Source organism: Arvicola amphibius, chromosome 3 (assembly GCF_903992535.2).
Source record: "Arvicola amphibius chromosome 3, mArvAmp1.2, whole genome shotgun sequence".
NCBI lineage: Eukaryota > Metazoa > Chordata > Mammalia > Rodentia > Cricetidae > Arvicola > Arvicola amphibius.
This window is the reverse complement of record NC_052049.1, coordinates 151,794,633-151,807,305: the sequence shown is the minus strand read 5'-3', so window position 1 is coordinate 151,807,305 and position 12,673 is coordinate 151,794,633. Positions and strand designations below refer to the sequence as shown.

The window sequence follows — 12,673 nt, the reverse complement described above, 5'->3', positions numbered from 1 at the left end:
CTGCCTGCCAGCCCCTCCTGTCCCTCTCCTGTTGAGATACTGGCCATTCAGCTCTTTATTAGACAAATTAGCTGTTTCCGACAGGCAAAGTAGCACAGTTTTACAGAATTAAACAAATGTAACACATCTTCACATCACGAAACAAATATTCCACAGCATAAACGAATGTAACACATCTTAAACTAAAATTCCACACACAATAATTGTGTTGAAACTTTTAAGGGCCTTTGCTGCTCATCCTGAACAGACCTGAGCACCCAGGGCAGAGGAGTCTAAGAATAGAAACACTGTCAACTGCTCCTCAGCCTAAACGCACCTGCTCTGCTTGCTCTGAGATTAGGTAAGAGTAAAAGAAGAAATAAAACACAAGGCACCACAAAGGAGCCATTAGCAGTAAGGGTAGAAGCACCTTCCTTAGCTAGGCAGAGCAGCGAGCACTGCATAACCAACCAAGGCCCATTCTGATGGCTCCACCTCTGAATGCAAAGACAATGAAGTAGCAGATAGAAAGGAAGGCAGCTAAGAACAAAGAGCAAGGAGGCTATGGGACCTTTAACGCCAACTTGGCCAGGCTACAATGCTGTTAGTTTAGGCAAACACAGTCCAGACCCCATTGCAGAGCCATCTATTAGATATGAATAACTTTAAAGTTAGTGGCTCCAAGTAAAGAAGGCAACACTTCATAGCATGGAGTGAGTGGGCTCTCCCTGGTCACCCTAAGGTTTTAAGTCTGAGCTTCACAGCATGGGAATGGGCTCTCCCTGACCATCTCAAGGGTTTTAAGTCTGAGGTTTCCCAAACAAAACTGAATTTGGCTTCAAGATTGACATTGGAATCCTGCCAACTTTCCCTAGAGATTGGCGAGGCCCCCCAGAACCATGTGAACCAATACTGTAACAAAGGTTAATAAATTTCCACCACTACCACCAACAGCAACAAAAATATCCACTCTCACTACCACAGACAAATGGGCAGAGTCTTGAATTAAAAACAACAGAGCTGAGCTTGGCTATGGTGTGTGCCAAGAGGAAGCCTACAGCTCCTGGAGAGATGAAGGATGTGACAGCTCACGTCATGAGATGTTCTGGGGTTTTGCAACCTACGACTCATGCAAGATAAACTAACGTTAGAAGATTCTAGTAAGAACAGATTTGGAAAAATCCAGGCCAGAGAACTCTGCAGGATGTCCTCAAAATAAAAGGAACCCAACCAAATGACAATATAGCAATGGTACAGACATGTTTCATGTTTTCCTGTTCTTTGAGTAAATATTCTGCTGAATGCTCTTTATACAGCTAATAACTTACCATATTTGTCTCGTAAGCCAACAGTGCATCGGAAAACTCCACCAAAGGCAACATCTTCACCAAATATTACTGAAAAATGATATTCAAAGAATATATTTAGTAATCCCTAAATTTAAAGTCATGACAAATAAGGAACTTAAATACTTAGATTTGAAATTATACATATCCTCACATCTGTGTAATAAAAATGTGGTGTATATACATGTATATAACACCTTTTTGCATAATTCATGCATGCACATACAAATATATACACATAATCCTATGTATTTGTAATGCATACATGTGCATACACACATAGAAACATAAATGTAAGCAAGAATACATATATAAAGTCAATCAAACTTTAAAAATGCAGCAAGATGAAGACTAAGTTGCTGGGATAGAGAAATGGCTCAGCAGATAGAGTGTACACTGAATTTGCATAAGAACCAAGTTTGATTCCCAGCACCCACATAAGGCAGCTAACAACTGCCTGCAATTCCAGCTCCTGGGAGATCTGACACCTCTAGTGTCTCGATTTTCCGTGGGCACTTGCTCTCAAATGTGCATACCCACACACAGACACATGCACAGAACTAAAAATAAAACGACAAAATAAATAAACATAAGTTACCTATAAAATTGTTTAGAAAATGTAACACACTACACAAACACAATCAAATTTTACTCAGCCACAGGGCAAAAATGAAATCATGACATTGGCAGGAAAATAGGTAGAACCATAAATCATTACATAGTGTAAAATAAACCAGACTCAGGAAGACAAACACCCCTGCTGTCTCTCATATACAGAATCTAGATTTAATGTATGTCGGCATGGGTGCACATCTGTGTGTGGATAGAGCAGCTATAGTAAATCCCACTGCTTTGTATAATAACTTAAAAACTGATTATAAAAAGCAGAAATACTAAAATGATTACTTCCAAAACGATTAACACATTCAATGGAAAAATAACCATAAATGTGTATATATATAGATAAATTATACATATTTATATAATATACAATATATTTATAGTATATTTACTATATTTAAATAATATATATTTATATTATATATAAATATCTAAACAAAGTGTCATTTCCTGTTTTTTTCCTACACACAGGAGTAGCCAACAGGTATCAGTCAGAAACCAAAATATAATAAAGGGACCACACACGCTGCAAAGAGCAAGTTAACAAGGATACCCAGGAGGAAGTGTCATAAACTAGTGGGTAAATGTATGTTCAGACTCCAAGTAGATCCTTTTAATGATTTGCTCAAGCCTCAGAATCTGGAAGGAACAAAGCTGCATACACACACTAAGTTTACCTGCAGTGGGGTCTTTGGCCAATGAGTTATCCAAGGCACTTGTTATTGACTGGAAGAGGTTCATTTTCTGAGTTTGTCCTGTGAAGAGTAAAGTTACATTATATCAAAATTTGTAAAATATGTAAAAAAAATAATAACCAGTCTCTTAACAATTGATTATAACAGAGCAAAAAAGAGCAAGATGCAAAGAAAGGAACAGACTCTATCACAGGAATTGACCAAAACAGATCTATAAAAGATACAAGTGAAGTAAAGCATCCAGAGACAGTGAACAAGATAAACCCTGTATATACTAAACAATGCATAAAAAGCAAACAAATAGAAACAACCAAATGGTGAAGCAGATAAAAGCTTGTAGACTGTAAACATTTGTAGATTTGTAATTGTAAAAAACTGTAGCTAAAAGCTACAAATTTCAGTAGAAAAGAATTGAGCGGGAGCCAGAGAGTTCTGAGGACACCAGACAAGTAGTATGAACCAAAGGCATAAACAGTGTTACGACTGCCTACAGCAGCAAATGCCCAAAGCCCTTGAAACAAAAGGCTAAAGATAAACTCATGTGCCAAATCGTGGTGCTTGGAGAATACTAAATTCTCTTCTCTGAACTTATCAAACTGAGACCTTCCTATTGTCTTATTGCTTAATTATAATTCCTGTAGGCTAATGCCTGTTTCCGTAAATAAATAGACTTTGGGAGGGACCGCATGATGTAATACAGGAAGGAACTTAGATAACGCCTCATGAACCAACAGTACATTGGAAGGCTCCACCGAAGGCAATGCTGAAAAATGATGTTCACAGAATATATTTGGTAATCCCCAACTGCAGTGAAAGCTAGCTGCTATGGATGGTTACCTCCAGCACGGTTCACGGCCCTCTCGACTTCATCATTCGGGTGATACAGTAAAGCTTTCTCTGGTAGAATTTCTAATGCTGAAAATTAAGAATAAGCATGGCTTTGGCAGTGTGAGCAAACCAAATGCTGGTCAAGCCCCACAGTTACTAGAACTCTAGGCCACTCCTCTCCAGCAGCATTCAGAGCACAGGCAGACTTCCCATGAGCCTCCTGGTGAGCAGACCAGCCCTAACCTTAGTTAGCACTTTATCTACAGCCAATTGCTGTCCTACTCTGGCCTCTCCCCACCCCACCCCCAACTCCATACTCTTTCAGTCACCAAATGTGGGGCAGTCAGGGTCTAATGACCAGCATGGGTAATAACAGCTCCTGCTGGTGGCTTCAAACCTCTGCCCATGAAGTGCAGTCCCTAGATATTTCCTCTCAGCCCAGTCAGACTCCTCAATGAGCTCTGGCCTCCCCCAGTTCTCTCTCAGCCTGGCCTCTGGCATGCTCATGCTTGACCTCAGGTATCTCTGATCACTTCAATAGTGCTGCAGGCCCAAACGTCAGGTCTTGGCAGTCCCCTATCAGAACACCTTGCCTCCCTCTGCACCCAGAATAATGGCCTGTTTATACTCCTGTCTCTGAAGACAATAAAAATTCATTCAGGAAGTATCATTACATCACCCACGTCAAAGAACACACAAGCACACCAAATGTCCAGAACTCCTTCATAAAGTATTCTTCCTCAGACTGCAGTTGTATCATTTAAGAGTCACCTTGCTTAAAGCTTTCTCTGCCCCATGGCTCTAGTTTGTTTGCCTGTTGCTGTGATAAGCACCAGGACCAATAGCAATTTAGGGAGGAAAACGTTTATTTAATCTTACAGGTTATATAGTCTACCACCGAGGAAAGTCAGGCCAGGGATTCAAGCTGAGGCAGGAAGCACAGAGGAAAACAGCTTCCTGGCTTCCACAACCACCAGCTCAGCCTTCTACAGCAATTAACAATCAACCAAATACCCACGGGCCATTTTGATTGAGGCAATGCCCCTAGGCCCTGTCAAGGTGACAGCTGACATTAACCAGAAGAACCTCAAAGTTTTCCAGTGGCAGAAAACATCAGATAACAGCTTAGGATAAACTTTTGACAATAACATATCCACTTCATACATGTAATAACATACCTACTTCATACGTGTCACAAAGTAACACTTTGCTTATTTCTTAGGATTTTCACAGTTAAGAACATAGGGAGAATAAAAACACCTTAACTGCTAGTATTATTTTTGTTTTAAATTTTGCTGACCATTTGAATTAATAGCAAATGCCCCCACTAGTTATCCAACCCATATGTTAGCCAAGTGTTACACCTTCAGGCTCCACCCCCAAACCTCTTGATTCATCTTATCACACAGCTACTCAGCAAGTTGTTACTAGAAAAAGAGTAAAAACTTCAATAAAAATCACACGAAACTGAAGCTGGAGGATTGTGGGTTCAAAGCCACTCACTCTAGGCTATATAACGAGCTCCTATCTCAAAATAACCAAAAATAACAACCAAAATTACACAACAAAGTAAATCTAGAATGTACTCTTGACTCTAAAAGTCTTGCTTGGCCTTATGGGAATAATTTCAAGTCATTTATGTTTCAGGGTCAGCACACAAATTATATTTTCACTAGTGGATATTTTTTCCAAAGATTGTAAAGTTTAGGTTTGGAGTACGCCTCAGTGCTATTTTAAGCTACAAAAGACAAATTTGATATGGCAATATCCACTTTCAATTCTTCTTAAAGCTGAAGCGTAGGGTGGTATGGAAGAAACCATATTATTCACAGGTACAACATTAGTTTATAATCTCACAGTGTAGCTGGCCTTGAACTTAAGATCACACTGCCTCAGCCTCCAGATACCCTGGTTCTTCCACCTTTGCCCTCTATTTGCCACCTTTATCCTTCTAGAACTCCCATTAAAACACATCCCAAATATCTCCCCACACATTAAAATTTGAGAGAACCCAAAACTAGACACAAACAGACAGACAGACAGACAGACATATACACACAGAGTTTGTACTAAAGTGTAAATGATACAGCTCAATGAAAGAAAACCTTCCCAGCAAACATGCTTGGCTTCAAACACCAGCACCAAAAACTAACAAGAACAAAATGTTAAGACTCTATAAATCCAACTGTGTGTGTCTCTGTGCCTTAGTGGTGTCTATGAAAGCCAGGGGTCAACATCTGGTATCTTCCTTCATTGCTCTCTCACTTGTTTGTTTGTTTATTTTAATTTGTTTGTTGACAGTAAGTAGCCCTGACTGATCTAGAATTCACTGCATAGACCAGCTCGCCTCAGACTCACAGTGATCCTTACTGCACCTTACTGTGCCTCTGAGTTCAGGGATTAAAGGGGTGAGCCACCACACCCAGGTCTTGTTTTTTAGAGTCCCTCACTGAACTAGAAGCTTACTAATTAGCTAAACTGACTAGCTGGATAGCCTTAGGATCCTCCTGTCTCAGTCATGCTTCATACCCTGACTTTACTCATGATATTTCTAATTTTATAATACTGGTGTGGGGGGGGTGGATAAAACAAAACAAAACACATCCCTATAAACAAAAGGCCTGGGTCTACCTTGATCATCATGAGACCTGCACACCCAACTGTCTGAAGCATCTCAATCACAGAAGTTTTCTGTTATGGGATATTTGTACACTGTGTAAAGAAGTGTTCCTGGGATTGGTGTAATAAAAAGCTGAACAGCCAATAGCTAGGCAATAGCATATAAGTGGGACTTTCCCACAGAGAGAGAACTCTGGGGGGAAAAGGAAGGTGGACCCACCAGCCAGACATGGAGGAAGCAGAATGGACAGTACTGAGATGAGGTAACAAGCCATGTGGAAGATCACAGGATAAAAAAAAATGTGTTAATTTAAGTTATAAGAACCATTTAGGAATAAGCCTAAACTGAGGCTGAACTTTCATAATTAATAATAAGCCTCCATGTAGCTATTTGTGACCTGGTGGCTCAAAAAAAAAAATATGACTACATATGGTGCCCAACACCTGGTCACATATCTCCACATAAGGCCTGAGAAAGGTAAAAAACACAAATGATCCTAACAAGCAGCTTCCTGGCATAGCTTCCTGGCAACCATGGTCTTGGGTAGGCTCAGCAACAGAACTGTGGCTTTTCTAAGAAGCCCTACTGTGCAGATGGACACTTGAGCAGCCAGTACTGGATACAAACACCTGCTACAAGCAGACAAAACATTCCCAGAGCTGGGGCAGGTAAAAGCAGCTCAGGGCTGCTAATCATAAGGCTAAGCTCTCGGGGAACCAAGAGGGGTAGAGCCAGCCACCAGGATGCCATGTGCTAAACAGAGGTTTAATGCAGCCTAGCAGTGAATTCACTACATGAGCTAGCTTTTTGGAACCTATTCCCCAAACTGGGATGCCTCACCCAGTCTTGAGGCAGGGGGAGGAGCTTAGTCCTGCCTCAACTTGATATGCCATGCTTTTTTGACTCCCATGGGAGGCTTGCCCCTTTCTGAACAGAGGAGTGGATGTGGGGGGGGGGTGGTACATGGGACGTAGGGGGACAGAACGGGAAGAGAGAAGTGAGGGAAAACTGTGATTGGTATATAAAATAAATGAAAAATGTAATAAAAAAAAGAAAAAAAAAAAAACAAGAAAACCTCTAAACAGATACATGTTGTATGAAGGCCACTTGTTTGTTCCCGGCTGCCCAGAACCAAAATAATCACCCAGAAACTATATTAATTAAATCACTGCTTGGCCAATCACTATAGCATATTCCTAGCAAGCTCTTACATATAAAATTAACCCATTTCTCTTATTATTTTATATTTTACCACCAGGCTCACAGCCTACCAGCAAGGTTCAGGCTGGCAGCTGGCGTCTTTCCCCTCCTGCACCTCCATGGCGTCTCTGCGGATCCACCTTGTTCTCCGAGAATTCAATTTAGTTTTCCCCACCTACCTCTATTCTGCCTTGCCAGGCCCAAGACAGATTCTCTATTAACCAATGGTTAATACAGAAAGAAATCCCACATCATATATTATGCTTAGAAATGTGCTGACATGCTGAAGAAAGAAAAAAAAAATGGGTATAGACAGTCATAGAAAAAATGTTTAAAAATAATAAAGTCTTTAAAGAAAGAGTAAATTAATATTTTTTAAAAACCACATAAAGTGGGAAATACATAAAGTCTCTGGATCCTGCATGGTGCTATGAATTTTTTCAATGCTAATGAACAAAAAAATAGCTGCTAAGAGATTTGGATTACAGAAATGCTAATTTAAATGAACCTATAGATTTTTAAGAGTGTCTTAACTTCAGAATGGATATGTTGCATTGGAAGAGAGGTTTTGTTTTTGTTTCCACCGAAAACAAAAAGATATAGATTTCTTCAAAATTAATAGAGACCAGATTTGATTGGGGAAGACCTGAAAATTGTAGCTACAGACATAAAGAGAAATAACGAGAAACAAGTGTGACTACAGATAGTGATGTGTAGCCTGATCTCTCTCCATGGAACAGCTCTGAGACTGGAGGAGACATGATGAATCTTATGGGCTACAGAGTCCTCACGACATTATCACATGCCAGCCTCTCCTACGGCATGGAAAGAGGTTTGGTTATGCAGTCCAAACAGATCTATAAGACTAACAGATGCCTTTCGTCGGCTCAAACAAAGAACAAGAAGTCTTTAGCTGACATGTGCACACTGCACAGGCCATACTTGTGTTAATGCAGATACGTATGTTACCTTTACAAATTTGTGTGTTTTCACAACAAAACAACCAGACACCAATGAGGACAAGTAGCCCAAGTGATCCAACCTCTCTGAATTCCTCTGCTACAGTTTCCATAAAAATTTACCTCCAAAGCATCTGCAAAGCTGCTAGCTGAGAGGTTTCAGCCTCACAGGCAGGTAGGTCCAAGATGGATGCCCCAATGTTACAGAGTAACACTGGGTAACTGCCCAGGCAGTCAGATGGCCCTGTGATTTCTATAGTTTTGGAAGTTGTTTGCTCTGTACTTCCTGTTTACTCAAGTAATATTTTATCCTTCTTTGATCCAGTTAAAGACTATATCGTTATAGTTACAGTTTTCCTTGTTAACAAATTCAGAAAAAAAACTTACATAAAAAATATAAAGTTTATAAGTTTGAAAATGTAAAAAGTTTAAGTTGTTAATCTAAGAAGATATTTTAAGGTCTAAAAAGATATTTTTAGGATGATAATACAAGTTATGATAAAAAAAAATGGGTTAGGTATAAAATTTTGGACTCACCAAAATAGGACAGATAATAAAGTATTTTTTCCAAGTATATGCCAAATACAAATGGATTGGACACTGTGAATACAATTTCCTGATAACTGTTCTTATTGCATATAGTTTTACTATGTTAAGAGTTAAAACCTTCTCTTTTTATTTAGTCAAAAAAGGGGGAATGTGGTGGGATATTTGTACACTGTATGAAGATGTGTTGCTCTGATTGGTGTAATAAAAAGCTGAACAGCCAATAGCTAGGCAAGAGAGTATAGGAGGGACTTCTGGACAGAGAGAGCACTTTGAGAAAAAGAAAGGCTGAGCCGCCAGACAGCAGAGGAAGCAGCATAGGTAGTATGGAGCCAAGTGGAAAATATAGACTTTAAAATATGGGTTAATATAAGTTATAAGAACTAGTTAGGAACAAGCTTAACCTAAGGCTGAGCTTTCATAATTAATAAGAAGTCTACATGTTATTTGTGAGCTGGTGGCCCAAAGGAAAATCCAACTACAGTTTTCTCTGTTGATGCAACACAGGATGACTCTACTCAGGGCCTTCAACCTACTCAGCCTTGTTTCTACCTGAAAAATAATGTTCCAGTGGCCATCACAGAGATAAGCCTTTGTCCCAGTTCACTATGTAGCTTAAAAGGCACCCCCTTGAAGTTGACCGTGGCCACCAACTGAAGCAGTCCCTTCTCCATGTAAAATCAATATTGCTGAATGAAAAGCATTTGCTGCACATGTGAAGGGCAGACAATTGGTATCTTCACTAACAGCCATAATAGACAAAGTTTTAGCACTATTGGTGAGGCTTTCGAGGAAGACACAATGGGGTCGGAAAGTTGACTCTGTTCTTTACCACACTTAGGAAGGCCACAAACATCTCTGAGCCTCGATGTCCAGTGAACATAACACCATCTATCTCACACGACTATTGAGACAGTAACAGCCCACCACACCTGGATAAAAGTAATCACTCAGTAATGGAGGGTAGCGTCCACACAGACAGGAGAAGAGACATCGGCACAACTATGAAAATATGAAAAAGAGAAAAAGAAAGAACATAAACTAGTGAGCAAATATATGGGAAAAGATTCCTCAGCTGAAGGGAAACACAGGCAAACCCAAGATGCAGTGGTCAGCACAAAAGCGCAAGGAACCGCCTGTTCCTGGGACTCCCAGCATCAGGCCTAACACAGTCTCACATCCTCTCCCCTTACACTTAATACAACAAACACTCTTATACAGACTGGGCATAAACCAGGCATTTAAAGTGGGCATTTAAAAACTCTTCATATTTCTGAGTGAGAACTGGAATCTCCGGGGCTCTGTCCTGAGGCAGGCGGCCGGGCGTGCTCAGGGAATGTATCTATCTGCATATTTTGTAACATTGTGAAACTGAGGCCTGAAGAAGGGATGATTTCAAAGTCTCGGGTGCTGGGGGACAGACAAAATTCAAGGCATTGCCTCTCACTACTGAACTCGACAGGTTATTAACACTCTACAGCATTGCAGGAAACTTATTCCTGCAATTACAATTAATGCAAATTGGACTTGTATTAAAACCACAATTACGGAAAACACAGTGAGTTGGAAGAATGAACCTCGAAAGGCTTAGCAGCATTTATAATGAGTGGTACCAAACACATTTTTACTTTTTCTAAATTACGCCTTTTGTCTGTAATATGCTTGCAGCATTTTTATAGTAACAACTTAGAGACATGACATCACACTCGGATTTTAGTAATTTCACAATTGTGGAAGGGAGAATTAAGACCTGTGCTCTATTTCTCTATTACTAGGCCAAAGTTCTTTGCTGTGAAGACAGTATTTAAGGCTGAGAGGGAAAAATGAGCTGTTATTCGTCTTTCTAATCTACTATTTCACAAAACTGGGAAGAAGGATCAGTAAACCATTTCCGGATGCCTTTCATTGCCTTATGTAGAGTGGCAGTTCTGAAATCCAGCTTCCTCGACACACAACTTTGGAGCTAGCTGCCATGAACTTCCACCTTGTGTATGTACGCTTGAATAATCTGTTTCAAGGCTTTGGTTTATCTAACCGCAAAGCAAAAATTAAAACATGGCCTAATACATTAAATTAAAACTTGTCCTATGAACCACAGGAGACGAGGAATGTAAATTTCGCCAATAGCAAGCTCTCAATAATTACTGTTCACAAATAAATACAGGCTTTCAAAAATACCAGCCCCAGCGTGGAAGAAGTTAAATAGGACAAGAAAACGGGACAGGTGTCCTTACTATCTCCTGATACTCTGCAGAGACCTGGGATCTTAGGAGAGTACACAAAACTTGCAGGAGAAACAATCTGAGTGTAACGGAGTAGCACATAAGAAGCCCGACCCTTCCCCTTCCCCTTACCCTTTCCCTTGCTCTTTCCCATCACCTGTGTGGATTACCTCTGCTCAGCCAAGTGACAGCAGAGCCCAGCAGAAGTATGGATTCTTTCCACCTCTAGGCAGAACCTGTTTCATGACCTTGAGAAAATTAAATTCTACTATTTACTCCCTAGGTTTACTCTTCCCTTCCAAAGGGAAGGGGAGGAAAAAAAAAAAAAGAAAAGAAAAGTCGCTGCTGCCTCAAGTTACTGACCCAGTCCTGGCAAGGTAATCAATCCTAAAGGGCTAGATAAGGAAAAGCAGGGGTGGAGCTCAGAGAAAAGAGAGACGTTCTTTGGACAATTCTGCACCCTCAGGGCCTCGCAGAAGGCAGGGTGCCCTCTCACCTATCTTGAAGGTGCCCAGGGGTTGCATCTGAAGGGAAGAGTCACCAAGAAAGAGCAGCAAGATCGAAAGCGGACCCGAGGCGAGGATGGACTCGGGATGCAGGGAGATCGCCCGGTCTCACCATACTGCAGGGACTCCGGGTCCGGCTGGAAAGTGAAGTGGGCCACCCGCCGCTTCTGGGTCGCGTCCTCGCCCCCGGGTTGCAGAAAGCCTTGCACCAGCCCAGTGCAGCGCAGTCCGCACCACCGCCGCTCCGCTCCAGCAGCTCGGAGCCGCAGAAGCCCGCGCGCCCGCGAAGCCACCGCCGCCATCCCCGGGTCTCAGGCACAGCAGCCCACGCTGCCGGCAGGGAGGACGGAGAGGCGTCGCGGGCCTCCTCATTGGGCGGTTCTGAGGGGCGGGTCCGTGAAAAAAACCAATCGGAGATGGAAGTTCGGGGGCGGGGATGGAGACGCTGTGACCTGGCAGCAGGAGCAGACGGAAGCGGGCCTAAGGCCCTGCAGCTTGAGATGCGGTCCCTGAATGTGGAGACACCCACTCCGAGAATGGCTGTGCCTTATCCACTATCATTTTTACAGTGTCATTTCCAGTAGCTTTTGCTTTGCTTTGCTTTCTTTCTTTCTTTCTTTCTTTTTCTTTTTTTTTTCTTTTTTTTCCTTTTTCTTTTTTTTTCTGCTTTTCGAGATAGGGATTCTCTGTAGCTTTGGAGCCTGTGCTGGAACGAACTCTTGTAGAGCAGGCTGGCCTCGCACTCAGAGAGATCCGCCTGCCTTTGCCTCCTGGGTGCTGGGATTAAAGACATAACACCACCACCACCCGGCCAGTATATATAGATTTTTAATTGATTTTGTTTTTCCTTATTTAGATAATAGAAAATAGAGATTTCTAACTTCAAATCCACTAGGAATTCTTGTCCGGGTACATACCGTAAGACCTAATGATCTTACTCTATGTAAGTTTGAAACGTGTAATAGTTGAATAACTACTCTAGACAAAATAATCAGCTTTATAACTTTTCATTTAAAATGTTCAAGTGTTTCAAAGTTTATATCCTTCTTGGACATGAGTTGGCAGATAGCCATAAAAATCAAACACAACGCCGGGCGGTGGTGGCTCACGCCTTTAATCCCAGCACTCGGGAGGCAGAGGCAGGTGGATCT

At 41.4% G+C, this 12,673-nt stretch overlaps 1 protein-coding gene across 2 annotated transcripts in view; it reads right to left on the bottom strand.

Moving 5' to 3' along the window:
* Bckdhb (branched chain keto acid dehydrogenase E1 subunit beta) overlaps positions 1–11,875 on the bottom strand; it is a 189,242-nt gene extending 177,367 nt beyond the window's left edge. Inside the window, exons 1-3 of one of the 2 annotated variants that reach the window (XM_038321849.1) lie at positions 11,635–11,875; positions 2,624–2,701; positions 1,308–1,376 (exon numbers count right to left, since the gene is read on the bottom strand). In XM_038321849.1, the coding sequence (XP_038177777.1) occupies positions 1,308–1,376; positions 2,624–2,701; positions 11,635–11,824 (337 nt within the window). In that variant the 5' untranslated portion in view covers positions 11,825–11,875. The remainder of the gene's footprint in view (positions 1–1,307; positions 1,377–2,623; positions 2,702–11,634) is intronic. The other variant, XM_038321848.1, reaches the window with a different exon arrangement.
* Between the last annotated feature and the right edge of the window lie 798 nt (positions 11,876–12,673).